The 18,061-nt window shown below is 36.1% G+C and overlaps 1 protein-coding gene across 4 annotated transcripts in view; it reads right to left on the reverse strand.

Annotated features, from left to right (window-relative positions):
* Window positions 1-523: 523 nt before the first annotated feature.
* The window catches only part of LOC143287661 (uncharacterized), a 107,895-nt gene continuing 90,357 nt past the window's right edge, over window positions 524-18,061 (reverse strand). For all 4 annotated transcript variants that reach the window (XM_076595821.1, XM_076595822.1, XM_076595818.1 and 1 more), the window contains 2 exons: window positions 15,622-15,726; window positions 524-13,232 (listed from right to left, as the gene is read on the reverse strand). In XM_076595821.1, coding sequence (XP_076451936.1) covers window positions 13,069-13,232; window positions 15,622-15,726 — 269 coding nt within the window. In that variant the 3' untranslated portion in view covers window positions 524-13,068. The remainder of the gene's footprint in view (window positions 13,233-15,621; window positions 15,727-18,061) is intronic.

Raw genomic sequence — 18,061 nt, forward strand, 5'->3', positions numbered from 1 at the left:
TTTTTGTTGCTTGTTGTTGTTTTTTTGTTTTTGGTGTGATTTTTTGTCATCTGGAGATGATAAATTCAGTGGATGGGGTGATGTCCTGAGTACAGCCTAGTTAACATGTCATAAACTGTGTGGTTTTGCCTTTTGTTTATGTGACATATATTTGTTTTTATTTCATTGAGCAGTTCTGTTATGGTTCTTGAGGTCATCTGGACTATAAGCAACCATGTCAATGCCCCTCTCTGTTCGCCCAAACACACATACAGAATAAACTGCCACCCCCACCCCCCCCCACACACACACACACACACACATGCATTCATATACGAAAGACCCATCACAAACAACTTTAACAAGTTAACACTTTTGTCTTTTTTTCTTCTTTTTTTTGGTACTATCTTAGTATAGTGATGAAAAGCTTTCAAACTACATTTCTTATAAGTTGTGTTTTATCTTTATTTCAAAGGGATCAAATTCATGAACAACACACACACACACACACACACACACACACACACACACAAACATGAAGGCGTTGTGCATATTCATATGTATTTCATAATGGATATACATTCATGTGTACAAAGGTGCCACATACAATGCAGCAAAGAATGAAGAGAAAATCTTTCAAATATCGACAGTGACCAACAGAAACTGTTCTACTCATTCTTACTTTAAAATGAGATTTCCGTTTGTCACCTTCAATATGCATTTCCATCTGGTGAAAGAATCTCCCCATCAATGAATGACAACTGATTTCATATTGCATACAAAATCAGCGTACAGCAGCCGAGACGAAAGACTGGACATGAGTAGTAAACCTACTGAATTTGTGTAGACAAAGAATTTCAATTGGAAATGTCTGTGAACAGCTTTCTATCCAGTGCTGATATTATTTATTTGAAAAAGAAAAAAATATTTCACCATAAAATATTCATCTTTCCCAATTCATCTATCATATCATCGAGTACTAATCTTAAATCTACAAACACAAAAATACTGACAATCTGATTATATTGAAAACAATTACACAGAAATGACTCACATCTGCAGTTTTTCAATGCATTAAAAATCTTCTTCCCTGGACAGAGGGTCTTCAACACACCATGACTGATACTTTTGGCGATATGAATCAAAAATAAAGAGAGAGAAAAAAGAGACTTGTTCTAATAACTATCCCTGGCAGTCTCAAGCTTGTCATCAGCTAATCAGACTAATCTAACCCAAATGTACATTCACTAACAGTGCCTTACCAAGCTGAAATCTATAACACAACAGACTGGTATTCTAAGTATTTCAGCTTATTGAAGATGTTTAACTGAAAAAAAAACAAAAAAACCATTAACAAGTGAATTGTGCTAATGGATATTCCTTTTCACACCTCATTGAAGATAAAATGATCCTTATGTATCCACTTCAAATGATTAAGCTCTGGTGAACGTCTTTAAAGCACTACGTACTGTTTGAGACAGGAAAATGTTGTAAGACAACCTATACAAACAACTCAACAGAGGTGAAAGCTGAAAACAACGAACACAGCATTGACTTGTCTTCAGGTCCCCCCCACATGGTTTGATTCACTCTGGTTCTGACATGCAGGTATGTGCGGCACTTTTTGACACTACAGTGTACTATTGCACAGTGTTTTATGCCATTGGCAAGAGGCAAGGAAAACCTCACCTATTTGAGCACTCTATAAAATTCTGGACCACTGCACAGAAAATCTTATTGATAACATAAGAAAAATCTGCAAAAAATACATTTATAGCAGGACGGTGACTGGACGGTGACAGCGAAGACAAAAAAGAAAAGAAAAGAAAAAAAACAAAAAAAACCCGGAAAACTGTGCGATCTGTAAATATTACATATACCTTTTTTCTACTGTTGTTTTGTTTTCTCAAGACTGTGCATAGATATATTTAAGTTCCCTATTCACTCAGTATGAAGTGTTTCATGTGGTACTCTATAAATAACTTGTGCAGACTCCAAAACAACTGACGTCCACAATAGTTGCATTATCTGTCACTGAAAGCTGGCAATGTAATAGGTTTGAATGACCCAGAAATGATAAACCATTGTTTATTGAATAAAAATAATCTGAGGCACACAGATCAGCACATTATATGAAAATAGTACAGGTAGAATTAACAGGCATTAAAAGTAATTTTGCTGTGTATATATAAGGATACAAGTAAGCAGAATCCAGACAGATCTCAATGTTAGATAATGGTTCAGGTTTTGTACATAAAAACAAATGGATGATGAGCAGAAATAGGCATGATTATGCAGAACAATGCATCTTCATGCTATAACTGCATAAATGAAAATGAGAACATTCTCAATCATATCACACAATAAATAGATGTACAAGTTGTAATTCAGACGAAGATTTGTATTTGCTGATGATACATGCTGCAAGCTTAGTTATAATGAGAGAAATTACAATCCAAGGGCAAGACAGAACTACATGATTTTGACCCTGGCTGACAAACTGTAAGCTTGTTGGATATAGTTATGATTGTAAAATATTGTTGCATGTTGCAAGTTCATGTGTACAAGCAAGTGAACATGCTTGTCTGTTTGAGAGGGGAAGGGGAAGTGTAGGCCTGAAGAGATTTTAATTATTCCTTTCCCAAGCTTTTATTTATATATATATATATATATATATATATATATATATATATATATATATATATATATATATATTTATTTATTAAAGTCTAACCTGAAAAAGTCATTTTCCAGAATAACTGCTGTAGAAAAATAGAACAGATTTGTTGTTGTTTTTTCTGAGAACATACTACATTAGAAAAGAATAACTTAATATTATTAAAGCTAAGTTTTGTGAGACAATAGCTTCTTAGTTTCTACTGATTACATATCTACTACAATATCAAACAGCAAAGAAACATGTGCAGATAAATATACCAAAAAATGAGTAGCACAAACATACATGTGAAATTATACATTTTGATGTTTGATTAAAAATAAAATGAAGACTATGGCATTCTTGTACATGTCAAATACTGAAACCACATTGAAACCACAATAGTCAACAAAACAATTTAACACACACTTGCATTTCCAATCAACAAACACTGAAATAACACACCATACTGAAACCACAACAGATACTCAACAAATTAACACAACGTTCCATTCCATTTCCCATCACATGCTTTGTTATCTAAATACAAGAACAGAATCACCAACAAAACCAGTTTGTATCACTGACAACATAACATTTACACAACAAACACCTCCAACAACTATCAGAACAAAAGCCATTTTGACCTTCAATCCCACAGTTATCAAGAAAACATCACAGTTAAAAACAAAACAAAAAACTACATAACTTGCAAACAAAACTGCTTACAAATGAACAAGATTAACAGGGAAATAGAAAAGAAAGGTATGAAAGAAGACCAGTAGAAAATCTAACAAAACTGGGCTTAGTTTCAAAGTAATTCTGAGCTTTCCATGAGCACAATTGCTACTTCTTTTTTGCTGCCCCATTTTCTGAGCAGGTGCAATGGCATTGATCTAGTATTCTGCTCATCCTGAAACACAACTACACACAGGCTCCTTCTGTTGCAATCCAGTAGTCATAGTCCACAGTGAGCTATGAATGTAAGTTCATCATGAGGCCACACACCTGAGAAGACACTGCACAACTGCTGAGTCACTTCGGTGGTGTTTTCAATGTGAAGTTTAGACAGTCCAGCATGTTTGAGTAGCATCAAGCAAGTAGACTGTAGACACATACTGTACAGCTGAAGCTGTGTAGTATTTTAAACACAATACTAACTTCCTTGTAGTTATTTCAACTAATAGATGTGGACAACTGTGCAAATTATCGCCTTTCTCCTCTTCTGTTTTTTTTTTGTTGTTGTTGAAAAATGACTGATTATTGTGCATCTTTTGAATGTCTTTTTCTCTTCTTTTCTCTTATTTTGAAGGAAATCAAGTATTCTGTTCTGTAAATATCTGTGTGTGATCAGTTCATGATGGTTTCAAACAGCAAAATTTAAACAACTGGGGGAGAAAAAAGCTCATCATGAAAAGGCTCATTAAGAGATATTGCAGGTGCTTTCTTAGCAACAGAGCTTGAATCAACTCTGACTGTACTGCTCTGTACAACCTGGTGCTTTTTGAGCAACAGAGCTTGAATCAACTCTGACTGTACTGCTCTGTACAACCTGGTGCTTTTTGAGCAACAGAGCTTGAATCAACTCTGACTGTACTGCTCTGTACAACCTGGTGCTTTTTGAGCAACAGAGCTTGAATCAACTCTGACTGTACTTCTCTGTACAACGGTTCTCTTCGTGTTTAAACAAAGGTCTGTACCATTCTATTTTACCAGAGAAGAGTATTTCAGTTGAGCATGCCAGTAAAGAACGAGACTAAGATGCAAACTTGAATGTCTTTTCTTTTCTTTTCTTTTTCTCTCTTTAACAACAAAATCTCTTATTTTTCATGCCCCGCTGAAAACAAAAGACTTTGTTCCAATCTAGACAGGTGATAAATTTCATGACTAAATAAGTCTTGATTATCAATGTCTGTAATAACCACATGCATTGAAGCTACTGTTTATCTGGAATGCTTCCAAGCAAATTCATGTTTAATTTAAAAAAAAGAGAAAAAGTTATCAAGCAAACAGAAAGAAATCAGGCCATTCCAAAACGAAACTGAACAAAAAAACCTTTGGCAGTCTGCAGTAACAGGGGGAATGGGAAGATAAACTAAAAAGACAGATTTTGACACCAGATTTTGACACCACTGATAACATTAATTCCTGTCAATAACTGGAGACTGATCAATGAAAACAATAACAAAAACCATCTGATCATGATCAATCAAAACCATCAACATATGACAAACTATACTTACTGGAATGTCAGTCATTTAACACTCACAGACTCTTTAAATCACACATTTAACATCACACCACACAATTACAAACACAAAAATTATATGGATAACCAATTATACAAACAGGTGTTATTAACAAGTGGTGTGAGTGGATGATATAGTTTCTATGCTAGGTGGTGGTAGGCAAATAACATATATAAAATAGAAGAAAATTTTCAGTCAACATAGAAGTTCTGACCTTAAAAACACATCCTATATGCACTTCATTAAAAAAGTAATGGGTGTACAAAGAAGTTGAAACTGATTTTAAGTAAATCCTAAGACCAGTTTTGAAAATCCCAACTGTACATGAAAAATGTCTACATTTTTTACACCTCATCTTGTTAATAACACTGTTTAGAAGCCCCCAGAAGAAAATGATTACTATGAATGAGTGGTGTGTAAACAAACACATCATGCATAATAATATTTGTCATTTAAGCATGTGCGCACACACACACACTCATTCGTTCTTGTACATTTTTAATCATCTAAAAATGTATTTATAAAGAAAAACAAAATCTGAAACAGCATTTGTTGAAAAAAGTATAAATTAGAAAATGTGACCAATCTCTCTCTCTCTCTCTCTCACACACACACACACGCACACACCAAATAAAGAATGTTCTACTTGCTGTTCTTTTGTAACAGAAGTGAAGGACCAGGGATACATCAGCTGAAGGAAAAGGAACATAGAAAAAGAAATTAGAAATTATTTACATAAAAAATATGTATGATAAAAAACAGAATGACAGGTAAACTTTTTTGTTTGTTTGTTAACATAGGACTGCCAATATCATTTAGAGACTGTGAAAGCCTCTAGCACATTGACTTCCTTTGATTCAATCAAGGTATTTTTGCATTCTGTCTTTTACTCTTCCTGAAGTTTATCAGCTACTGCAAAAATTTCTTCCTCTACAGTCATGGGCAGCATCTTGGTTGTTCACTTGTTTTAGTGTGGATGACTAATTTCCCCTTGCTGTGAGGTTGGAACACTTAAATTTCAATCTGATCGAAGGAACTTGATGTTAATCCTGTCAACAGCACCCAATCAGTAAAGGGCGGAGATAATTTTTTTCCAATCTCACCAGGTCAACATAACATGTTCAGACTCAATAGTATCTTCATCCTCTTCTTGTTTTCACATACACAGAAGATCAATAACGCAGGTTGGAGATCCCATGATCCATGTTAAATGGATTATGAAAGTACACAAATATACAGCAATTCCAAACAAAAAGAGTACCTATAGCTGCCTTAATGGTGGGGCAGGGCAAAAACAATCAAACCCTAAAATTCCTGCCCATGAATGCAGAAGAAGAAAATGAAGCCTCGAAACAACCAAATCTGCTGCTCATTATCCATCCATACCAGTACACCACTGTTTGAAACTGCAGGGAATGTGAAATACATAAACCACTCCATCATGGCAATCACAAAATATTGCTCACTTGGCATGCAAACACAAACATACAAAGACATAATGAAAAACTATGGAACTTATATACACAAGATTGGGACACTTTTTTTTTTTACAAGCTGCAAGTGTGAAAATAATCTTCATGACATTTAAGTCAAAAAAATATTTAAAGCCAAGAAAGAAAAACAAATTCAAAGTATATGATTGTGCATGGAAATAATGTACTCCACAATACACACTCCCGCATGCACAGTTCACATTTGAGCACATCGTTCTCAATTTCATTAAGTTAAATAACATAATGCCACAAAAAAGATATACATTTAAGATACACTTTAGGAAACTAGTATCATTATTTTTCAGAAACTGAGTAACTGCCTTACATATGGTTGCAATACTACCAGTTGTAGTGAAAATAATAAATCTAACTATTGCATGCTGTGTTTACATCCAAAGCTCACACACAAACAGATGACACCACTTAGGCCACTCAACAAACACGATATTTAAACAAGGCCAACACATATTTTTCTCCAGTTAAATGGTTTCTGACTATTGTGTTGAGTAACCAGTTCTGTTCATGGTCAGCATACATAATCTTCATATATCTGTGGTTGCATAGTTTTCTGTATATTCAATCATACTGTCAACAGAAATGTGGGGAGGGGGTGACTGAAGCAATGGGGAAGGGGTGGGTGGGACAGTGGGAAAGGGGAGAGCAATTATGGAGGAAATTTGAACAATCACAAAGACGAAAGAAAAATGGTCAATTAATCCTGTAATCACTGATAAAATACATACATGTTTGGGATCAAATCCAAACAGGACTTGTAAATTACTGTTTAAGTATTTTTGTGCAAAAGGCATACAAGTGTATGTTAATCTTTTTTTCAAATTTTAACCAAAGTCATCAGGAGAGAGGGTATATAAATCATTAAAGGACTGGACGATTTTCAATGGCATTAAGAAAAAAAGAAAGTTTTATTTGCTGACACATACAAATATCACCAAAAATAATTCAGAGGCATACATTACTTCTGTTTAAACAAGTAAGCAAAAGAATCATCAACAAGAAATCTAATACTGCTTAATTCAAAAGACCAAGCTTCTATGTCAGATTGACTGATCCAAATATTCGTCAAGATATTAACAGCACGAGCAAGCAACATCTTGATTTAAGCTAAACATAAACAGTCAATGACGATTACAGACAACAGTTCGTGCATTATGGCGCAATGTCTACACACTTGAAACTGTCACTTGCATTTTCACAGTCGAAACAGTGCACAAGCCTGTAACGCCACTTACATTTTCACAGCCAGAACAGTGTGAACAGACCCTGAGTTTTATTTCTGAACTTTGCTGTTCAGTTTACTCAAGTTAGCCTGTGGGCGACCATCAAGATGGATTCTACATTCATCCACAATATAATTCGGAGCACAGCACAGAGTAAATGTTCTTTCTGTTAACATGGTAGTAGTTATGTTGCTGAGCAAACGCAAAGGAAGCCTCTTTTGAATTATAAATATTGGAAAAACACTGGGTTGCTTCCATTCACACTATTCAAAAATAAACATTGGGATATACAACGGGATGCTTCCATTCACATGTTTCCATGTGTCTGTGTTTTTCAAATGTACCTTAGCATCGTTACTTTTACTAACATGTTTGTAAGTTTACAGACATATATCATCCCATTTCCATTTGGGATCTGTACATTTTCAAACTCTAAAGCCAAACACATTATCTGCTTTCAGAAGAAAAGCCAAACAAGCTGAGCTATTCCAGTCAACCATTTTTCTTTTTGGTAATTCAAAATAGCTTTATTTAACAACCGCCCCCCCAACCCCTCAACCCCACCCCTTCCCCCCCCACCCACTCCCCTGACACACACACCCTCTGTCCCTTTGCAAAACTACTTCCTGATTCTGAGGTACTGTCTTGACTAAAATGAACAACAAAAGCTGTGAGTATATACACACTTTCAGAGCAATCTATGAGCAATTCATCAGCTGACTGTTTTCCACTCCACAGTTAACCCATTTAACCCTAGGGAGTTTACAACCCAGGAAGTCTCCCCTGCCATACTGATGGAGAAAATCGATGAAAACAAACTGAAATCAAAAGGTTTTTTCCTCCAAATTGACACATGGGGACACAGCCAGAAATACTGTAATAGTTAGTTCCCTTTGTATGCAGTTTATGCAAATGAAGGAACATGCACACTATTTTAATGAAGAGAATTTTGATGCTGGGGTGCAGGGCCGTATGAGTTAAATACTATGGAGGCACCTGGTACATGTGTCCTCACTTGGTCATTGAGGACATTTCTTTGGATGAGTATTTTCAATCATGGCCTTTTTTTTTGTCTTTTCTTTTTCATTTCACACTCAGTCATACTCTTGTTTGTTCTATTCATTTTCTCTCCTATAAAAAAAAAAAAAGAACAGAAAAAAGAGAAAGAATGACGGATGTTACGTTTGTAACATCCTCCCCTTCCTTCCACTCCTATCTTCTCAATAGTTTTTCTCCCTTTATTTTTCAACCAATGAAAAACTGTTACATCAGTAGTGCTACACTATCTTTGTATGATTCTCTCTCAATCCCTCTTTGTTGTTGTTGTTGTTCTTTGTTTTGTTTTTTGTTTTGTTTTACTGGGAATGAAAAATGCCACACAGGGAACTTATCATGATTGCAGTCATGGCATGAAAACAAGGTTCAGCAGACATAACATTGTTGCTTAACAACATACAGCAAAGGGCTATATCAGGACTGCTCAACTAAAGACAAATTCCAGCTGCATTAAACAAAACCTGTCACATTAAAAACATTATGTCAAACACTGACAAGTCAAGAAAACTGGGTGCAGCCTGTGTGTTTAAAAGAAAATGCAGGCAGTGTACACAAGAGTGTACACTGAGGTAAGTCTGTGGTTTTCAACTAGGGGGTATACTTTGGAGAAGGAAAAGGTTATAATTGCGCAATAACAATGAAGTTCATCTCTTTTAGAAAAAACAACAAAAAATGCAGATGTGGTTTTGTTTCCTCTGAAGCCGTTTTCTATGAAATCACATTCAAAGCATGATTAGCTGTTGGTATTTACTCAACACATTACCTTCTTTTGATGTATGTGTTCCCTTTTTTTGTCCTATTTAGTAATCCAAGAATTATCCACATAGCAACAGTAAGAGCATATATTTTAAAACATCTTTTCCATCAATATGCTTTTTTTTCCAGGTCTGATATGCTTCACAATTTGATAATCATTAATAATTCATTTACAGCTTAGTCTTCATTGAAGGACTGTCTCTCTCAAACTAGGAGGTAAGATTGCAATGGCTCTAAGTGCCGTAGCCTTGGAAGCTAGTTGGCCTTTGGGGACCATCCCAACGCCAACTGTACTGAAACCCTATTTAGCCAAAAGAGTGGGGATTTGGGCAAGACACTCCCCACCATAATGAAATTTAAATAGTCGGAACAGCAGTTGCCTCCTGTGCTGCTCTGGTGGTCACAGTCAGACGTGACTGACTGTCATATATACAATCATTATAATCAAGGAAATGAAGTAGCGAGAAGAGATAGTGTTCTGTGAAAACAACGTTGTTGCAGTGCTGTATTGCATAAACATGATCACTGTCTAGCACCTGCATTAGGTTACTAGGCACAAGCGGTTTCACACAACCTTGTTAACAGCTTATGAAAGTTTTCTATAAATTCAGACCCTATAGTTGACACCATAGGTCATCTTCAAATTCCCACAGGGCTTGAATCAATCCAACATTGCATGTAAATGGAACAGCAAGTCTAACAGTAAACTGGGATAAACTGGCTTTATCCTGTCAGGGAGATTTGTAAAACAAGTAAAATATGTATTGGCCAAGAGTAGGCTTTGAAAACATAGCCAGAACAAGCCACAGACAAGCTAGAACAAGACATTAATATTCAAACACACACACACACACACACACACACACACACACACAAGTACACATACATAAAACATCAGAGCAATGACCAAGTCAGTGATAAGCGGAACCGACAAAAGAGATGAAACTCGTACAGCAAAATGATGACCGTTTCAAAGCATCCCATCAAATTTTCTCTCTCTCTCTATCTCTCTCTCTCTCTCAGACACACACACACACACACACCATCAAAAAAACAATCAATAATACATGATCAAATGTCCCATGAAACCAGCAAGTCTCTCAGAGAAAAATAAATGGAATGCCAAGTCAGTCAAAGTCCATTCTTCGTTGTGTTGAAATGCAGTAGGTAAGCAGCAAGACTGATAGCGGCATCAACAGACAAAAGATATGACAAAGTGGAAAAAAAAAAAAAAAAAAAGAGAGAGAGGAAGACAAAAACCACACACACAGAGACATAACCGGAAATGAACCAACATGACAAAACTAAACTTCCAACAAAACAAGATCAGAAATAAGATCAAGAATATAAAAAGAGAGGTACAGTTGAAGCAGACAGACAACTGGAAGACTGACTAAATATTTCTTTAGAGCTGTAATAGATAGATAAAAAAAAGAAAAAGAAAAAAAGAAAACACAAAAAGAGAAGACAAAACAGGAGTTAAAACCATGACAGAGATATCACTAGTCAAAGTCATGATGGCTGAGGATGGGAGAGAGGGCAATAGAAAAAAAAGTATATCAACGTAAAAACTGTGTTAATCATATATGACAAGAGATCAAAACAAACACTGAAAGCAAGGAAAACCTTGTCAGACTGAAAGCATATGAAACCTGTCAACGAGATAGGAGAGTGGAAAGCAAAAAAGATTTAAAATAATAAAAAAAAAACAATGGCAATAAGAATAAAGAAACACAGATCATTTTAAAAAACAAACTAACAAAAAAAAAAGCGCACAGCCCAACAGAGATCAGACACTAAGGAAGACAAAGATCAACAGATAAGAGAGAGAATGGTAAACAAATGTCAAAAATAGAACAGGGAGCAGCAAAGAAGTTCAAATAGCCAGCATGACAAAAAAGACGTCATTCCTGTACACAGACTAAGGACTCACATATAAAGCATTCACTGAAGCCATGTTTAAGTACAAATCTAAATTAAATCAAATTAAGATTTCTAAAAAAAAGATAAAATAGAATAAAATACAATAATAATGATGATAATAAAACCAACAACAACAAAAACACACAAAAAACACTCAGTTTCTTCTATGAAAATACAGAAAGGAACACAAAAACATAAATAAGCAAGTAAATAATTTAACTAAATTATCAGATACACAAACAATGGCCTGCATGTCACAAACATATCAAACAACAATCAGCAGCAGAAACAGATTTGGTTTTCAGCATGACATTGATACAGATACAGAATCTGAATTCATTCACACAAGATTTTTTTTTTCCTCAACAATATTTCTTAAAAACGACAATGATACAACACATACACTAGCAGTCACTGACTTGAATGATTCTGCACAAAGACCCTACACTGTACAGTAGAAGGAGCTGACGCACAGTTTCTGTTTCACTTTCAAAGAGGTGTCAAAGCATGTGGACTGATCCATACACACAACACCACATTTGCTTAAAAATAATTTTAAAAGAAACTGATAAAGCACAATAAATGCAGGCACGGAAACAATGTGTGGAAGCTAGCTGCATTTCTCTATATTTACAGACTTCTACGTTTGGACATGTTTGAATGTTTAAAAGCAGAACAAAACTATCATTTCTGTGGCATATCACACAAACACATTCACAAACACGCACGCAAACACACACATGCAAACACACACACACACGCGCGCGCACACACACACACACACATAAACACACACACACACAAAGAGTCACAAACCACATATTACTGTGACATAAAAGAACAGACCATTCTCTCGTTGAACAGAATGAAAATGTACAAAAATTCTGTCAACAGAAATTTTCAATTGATCAAACATAGCATCAAGACAATAGAAAACATCAATAAAGCATGATCTAAAGACAGAGATCAGGCCTTTTTACGCAAATCAAATGGAATTTCTTTTGTCTGCGTTTTCCCAACATGGATAGTGGGTATTAATCAAAAACAACAATTTTCAAAAATAAACTGAAATTTCAGTCATTACATTTATTTGCAATACACAAGTCAAATTTCTCTCTTTCACATTCATTCCAGCAATCATCACAAACCACTGATCTGTTATTCACAATGGTAAAAATCTCTGCCGCCAGACTGCATTGCTTTCCTTAGTGAAGATTCTCCTTTGCCATTTTGCACTGTCAGGACAGGGGTGGTTCTCAAACATACAAAGATTTGGCGTGCGTTATTCACACCAGCTGATTATATGGATCTCAAAATGACCCCAACATTTTCATCCGGAAGAATTCAATGATGGATAATGTGAATTTTATGCATGAAAGTTAACCTGATATGCAAAACTAAGAAAACTGAACTCAGTCAATTGCATGGACAGCATGAGAAGTACCGTAATAGGTCTACCCCTTCTGTGGTTCAAATGTCAAGGCAGACGTCTGAAAACCATCAACAATGACGTAAATATTCATCTTGGTTTTCTGTTAGACATGGTTAATGGTCGCCTGGAGTTCTCTGTTAATATACCTGTACATCTTTACTGAAGATTATCCATACAAATATATGGCAGGCTCTATAACAGAGAACGGATCGCAACCTTGTCAAGGACAGTCTATCTTCTTCTATCTGACAGAAGAACAAGCTCGTCCACATGCTAAGACAGAAGTTCAGTTGCCGAATTTCATGTCGGTGTAATCTTGGCTTGCAATCATCAGGCGATATCGAAGACGCAGATTGCGTGCTCGGACGTGGGAGTTGTTGATCTCCTCTGTGTGGTCTGCAGGGAACCAGCCTCTCTCCCCGTCCCTGATGCGCTCCCCTTCGTACCAACCTGGAAATGACACAGTTGCTTATTGTTTGCTTTGTGCGTGTGTGTGTGTGTGTGTGTGTGTGTGTGTGTGTGTGTGTGTGTGTGCGTGTGTGTGTGAGTGTGTGTGTGTGTGTGTGTGTGTGTGTGTGTGTGTGTGTGTGTGTGTGTGTGTGTGTGTGTGTGTGTGTGTGTGTGTGTGTGTGTGTGTGTGTGTGTGTGTGTGTGTGTGTGTGTGTGTGTGTGTGAGTGTGTGTGTGCATGTGTGTGTGTGTGTGTGCGTGTGTGTATGTGCGTGCGTGTGTGTGTGTGTGTGTGTGTGTGTGTGTGTGTGTGTGTGTGTGTGTGTGTGTGAGTGAGTGTGTGGGTGTGTGTGTGTGTGTGTGTATGTGCGTGCGTGCGTGTGTGTGTGTGTGTGTGTGTGTGTGTGTGTGTGTGTGAGAGAGTATGTGAGTGTGCATGCACACACATCTCCTGTTTTTCTCTTATATGAATGTATATCTATAGATAAAAATCTCCCTTATATATATATATATCAAACTTATATCTATCACATTCAAAAAGCATTGGACAACTTTGCAGCAAACCCGTATCAAATTATACACATCCCCAAACAGTTTCATACCTTCCAGCACAACTTTGTTTTCTTTTATATTCTGCAATTATCTTACCAGAAGAATGCATGAAACAGACTCGAACTAAACATACAAAGACGATTCTGATTATCTGTCCAATGCCTTCCCCTTCCCATACCCTGTCTCCAAAAACACACTTTGCAGAAAACAAATATGTTTCATGTGATTTTGTCGACAGCAAAAATATCACACTTTGCAGAAAACAAATATGTTTAACGTGATTTTGTCAACAGCAAAAATATCACACTTTGCAGAAAACAAATATGTTTCGTGTGATTTTGTCGACAGCAAAAACAACACACTTTGCAGAAAACAAATATGTTCCATGTGATTTTGTCGACAGCAAAAACAACAAATTTTGCAGAAAACAAATATGTTTCACGTGATTTTGTCGACAGCAAAAAAAAACACACTTTGCAGAAAACAAATATGTTTCATGTGATTTTGTCAACAGCAAAAAAACACACTTTGAAGAAAACAAATATGTTTCATGTGATTTTGTCGACAGCAAAAACAACACACTTTGCAGAAAACAAATATGTTTCACGTGATTTTGTCGACAGCAAAAAAAAACACACTTTGCAGAAAACAAATATGTTTAACGTGATTTTGTCAACAGCAAAAACAACACACTTTGCAGAAAACAAATATGTTTCGTGTGATTTTGTCGACAGCAAAAACAACACACTTTGCAGAAAACAAATATGTTTCGTGTGATTTTGTCGACAGCAAAAACAACACACTTTGCAGAAAACAAATATGTTTCGTGTGATTTTGTCGACTGCAAAAACAACAAATTTTGCAGAAAACAAATATGTTTCATGTGATTTTGTCGACAGCAAAAATAAGACACTTTGCAGAAAACAAATATGTTTCATGTGATTTTGTCAACAGCAAAAATAAGACACTTTGCAGAAAACAAATATGTTCCATGTGATTTTGTCAACAGCAAAAATAACACACTTTGCAGAAAACAAATATGTTTCATGTGATTTTGTCAACAGCAAAAACAACACACTTTGCAGAAAACAAATATGTTTCATGTGATTTTGTCAACAGCAAAAATAACACACACAAAATCAAAACACGCTACATGCCATCTCTCCAAAAGAACAAAAACAAAACAGAAGAAAGACTGATGATGACAGAAAAGCTGATGGCTCAGAAAACTGTGATCACCACAAACACTCTTTATTCATCCTTTTATACTCCCTACATTTTCCACAAAAACCAAAAATTATGTAGACTGATTCAAGAATGCAACATATGTTGCTGCAAAGCACCATAACCACAAAAGGAAGTTTTCTTCCTAAAATTACGTTTAAATAACATACTTACCGTGACCCACTAGTGCAAACTCCGACAGGGGTCTGATTCCTGTCCTGTGCAAACTACTATCCGCCTATGCGGAAAAAACGCAAGTAGCTACGGACGATAACATCCCGTAGTATGATGTAGCTATGGCCAATAACCTCCCATAATAGGTTACCTCCACTTTACATCCCTGACTAGCGCCCTCTTTTTCCGGCAACCATCTTGACTCCTGCTCCTGTGCTCTGCATACTGCCAAGTTTTTTCATATTTCATCATAAACACTCTTTATTCATCCTACAATGGATTTCTATACTCCCAATATTTGCCAGAAAAAAACCAAGAATTACGTAGACTAATTCAGCAATGCACCGTATCTTGCTGCAAAACATCACTGACCAGATCACTGGGAGCTGCAGCCCTCAAACGCAGAAGAAGAAAAGGAGGAAGAATTATGTGCAACTCACCGTCCCCCATTTTTTTGAAGACGTTGATGACGTCAGATTCCTCCAGTGTCAGTTCATCCGGCTCTTGGGCAATGTACTTCACCACACACTGCACTTGAGGGCAGTCTGAAGGCACACACAGTAACAGTGTCGTCACTGATAAACATTCTGGACTTGAGGGTACACACATTTACATTATCATCAATGATAAACATTCTGTACTTGAGGGTACACACATTTACATTATCATCAATGATAAACATTCTGTACTTGAGGGTACACACATTAACACTGTCGTCACTGATAAACATTCTGTACTTGAGGATACACACATTAACACTGTCGTCACTGATAAACATTCTGTACTTGAGGGTACACACATTGACATTGTCGTCACTGATCAACATTCTGTACTTGAGGGTACACACATTAACACTGTCGTCACTGATAAACATTCTGTACTTGAGGATACACACATTAACACTGTCGTCACTGATAAACATTCTGTACTTGAGGGTACACACATTAATATCATCACTGATAAACATTCTGTACTTGAGGGTACACACATTTACATTGTCGTCACTGATAAACATTCTGTACTTGAGGGTACACACATTTACATTATCGTCACTGATAAACATTCTGTACTTGAGGGTACACACATTTACATTATCGTCACTGATAAACATTCTGTACTTGAGGGTACACACATTTACATTATCGTCACTGATAAACATTCTGTACTTGAGGGTACACACATTAACACTGTCGTCACTGATAAACATTCTGTACTTGAGGATACACACATTAATACTGTCGTCACTGATACACATTCTGTACTTGAGGGTACACACATTAACACTGTCGTCACTGATAAACATTCTGTACTTGAGGATACACACATTAATACTGTCGTCACTGATAAACATTCTGTACTTGAGGATACACACATTTACATTATCGTCACTAATAAACATTCTGTACTTGAAGGTACACACATTTACATTATCATCACTGATAAACATTCTGTACTTGAGGGTACACACATTAATATCATCACTGATAAACATTTTGTACTTGAGGGTACACACAGTAACATTGTCACTGATAAACATTTTCTACTTGAGGGTACACACATTTACATTATCGTCACTAATAAACATTCTGTACGTGAAGGTACACACATTTACATTATCGTCACTGATAAATATTCTGTACTTGAGGGTACACACATTTACATTATCATCACTGATAAACATTCTGTACTTGAGGGTACACACATTAACATTGTCACTTGTAAACATTCTGTACTTGAGGGTACACACATTAATATTATCGTCACTGATAAACATTCTGTACTTGGGGTACACACATTAACATCGTCATTGTTAAACATTCTGTACTTGAAGGTACACACATTAACATTGTCACTGTTAAACATTCTGTACTTGAGGGTACACACATTTACACTATCGTCACTAATAAACATTCTGTACTTTGGGTACACGTATTTACACTGTCGTCACTGATAAACATTCTGTACTTAGGGTACACACATTAACATCGTCACTGTTAAACATTCTGTACTTGAAGGTACACACATTAACACTGTCACTGTTAAACATTCTGTACTTGAGGGTACACACATTTACATTATCGTCACTGATAAACATTCTGTACTTAGGGTACACACATTTACATTATCGTCACTGATAAACATTTTGTACTTGAGGGTACACATATTTACATTATCGTCACTGATAAACATTCTGTACTTGAGGGTACACACATTACCAATATCGTCACTGATAAATATTCTGGACTTGAGGGTACACACATTTACATTATCGTCACTGATAAACATTCTGTACTTGAGGGTACACACATTGACATTATCGTCACTGATAAACATTCTGTACTTGAGGGTACACACATTGACATTGTCGTCACTGATAAACATTCTGTACTTGAGGGTACACACATTGACATTATCGTCACTGATAAACATTCTGTACTTGAAGGTACACACATTGACATTATCGTCACTGACAAACATTCTGTACTTGAGGGTACACACATTTACATTATCATCACTGATAAACATTCTGTACTTGAAGGTACACACATTTACATTATCGTCACTGATAAACATTCTGTACTTGAAGGTACACACATTTACATTATCGTCACTGATAAACATTCTGTACTTTAGGGTACACACATTTACATTATCGTCACTGACAAACATTCTGTACTTGAGGGTACACACATTAACATTGTCGTCACTGATAAACATTCTGTACTTGAGGGTACACACATTTACATTATCATCACTGATAAACATTCTGTACTTGAGGGTAGACACATTAACATCATTGTCAACTAGTAATAAATATGCTGTACTTGAGAGTACACACATGAACATCATCATCACATGAACATCATCAGACAATTATAT

This window comes from Babylonia areolata, chromosome 11, assembly GCF_041734735.1.
Source record: "Babylonia areolata isolate BAREFJ2019XMU chromosome 11, ASM4173473v1, whole genome shotgun sequence".
Lineage (NCBI taxonomy): Eukaryota > Metazoa > Mollusca > Gastropoda > Neogastropoda > Buccinidae > Babylonia > Babylonia areolata.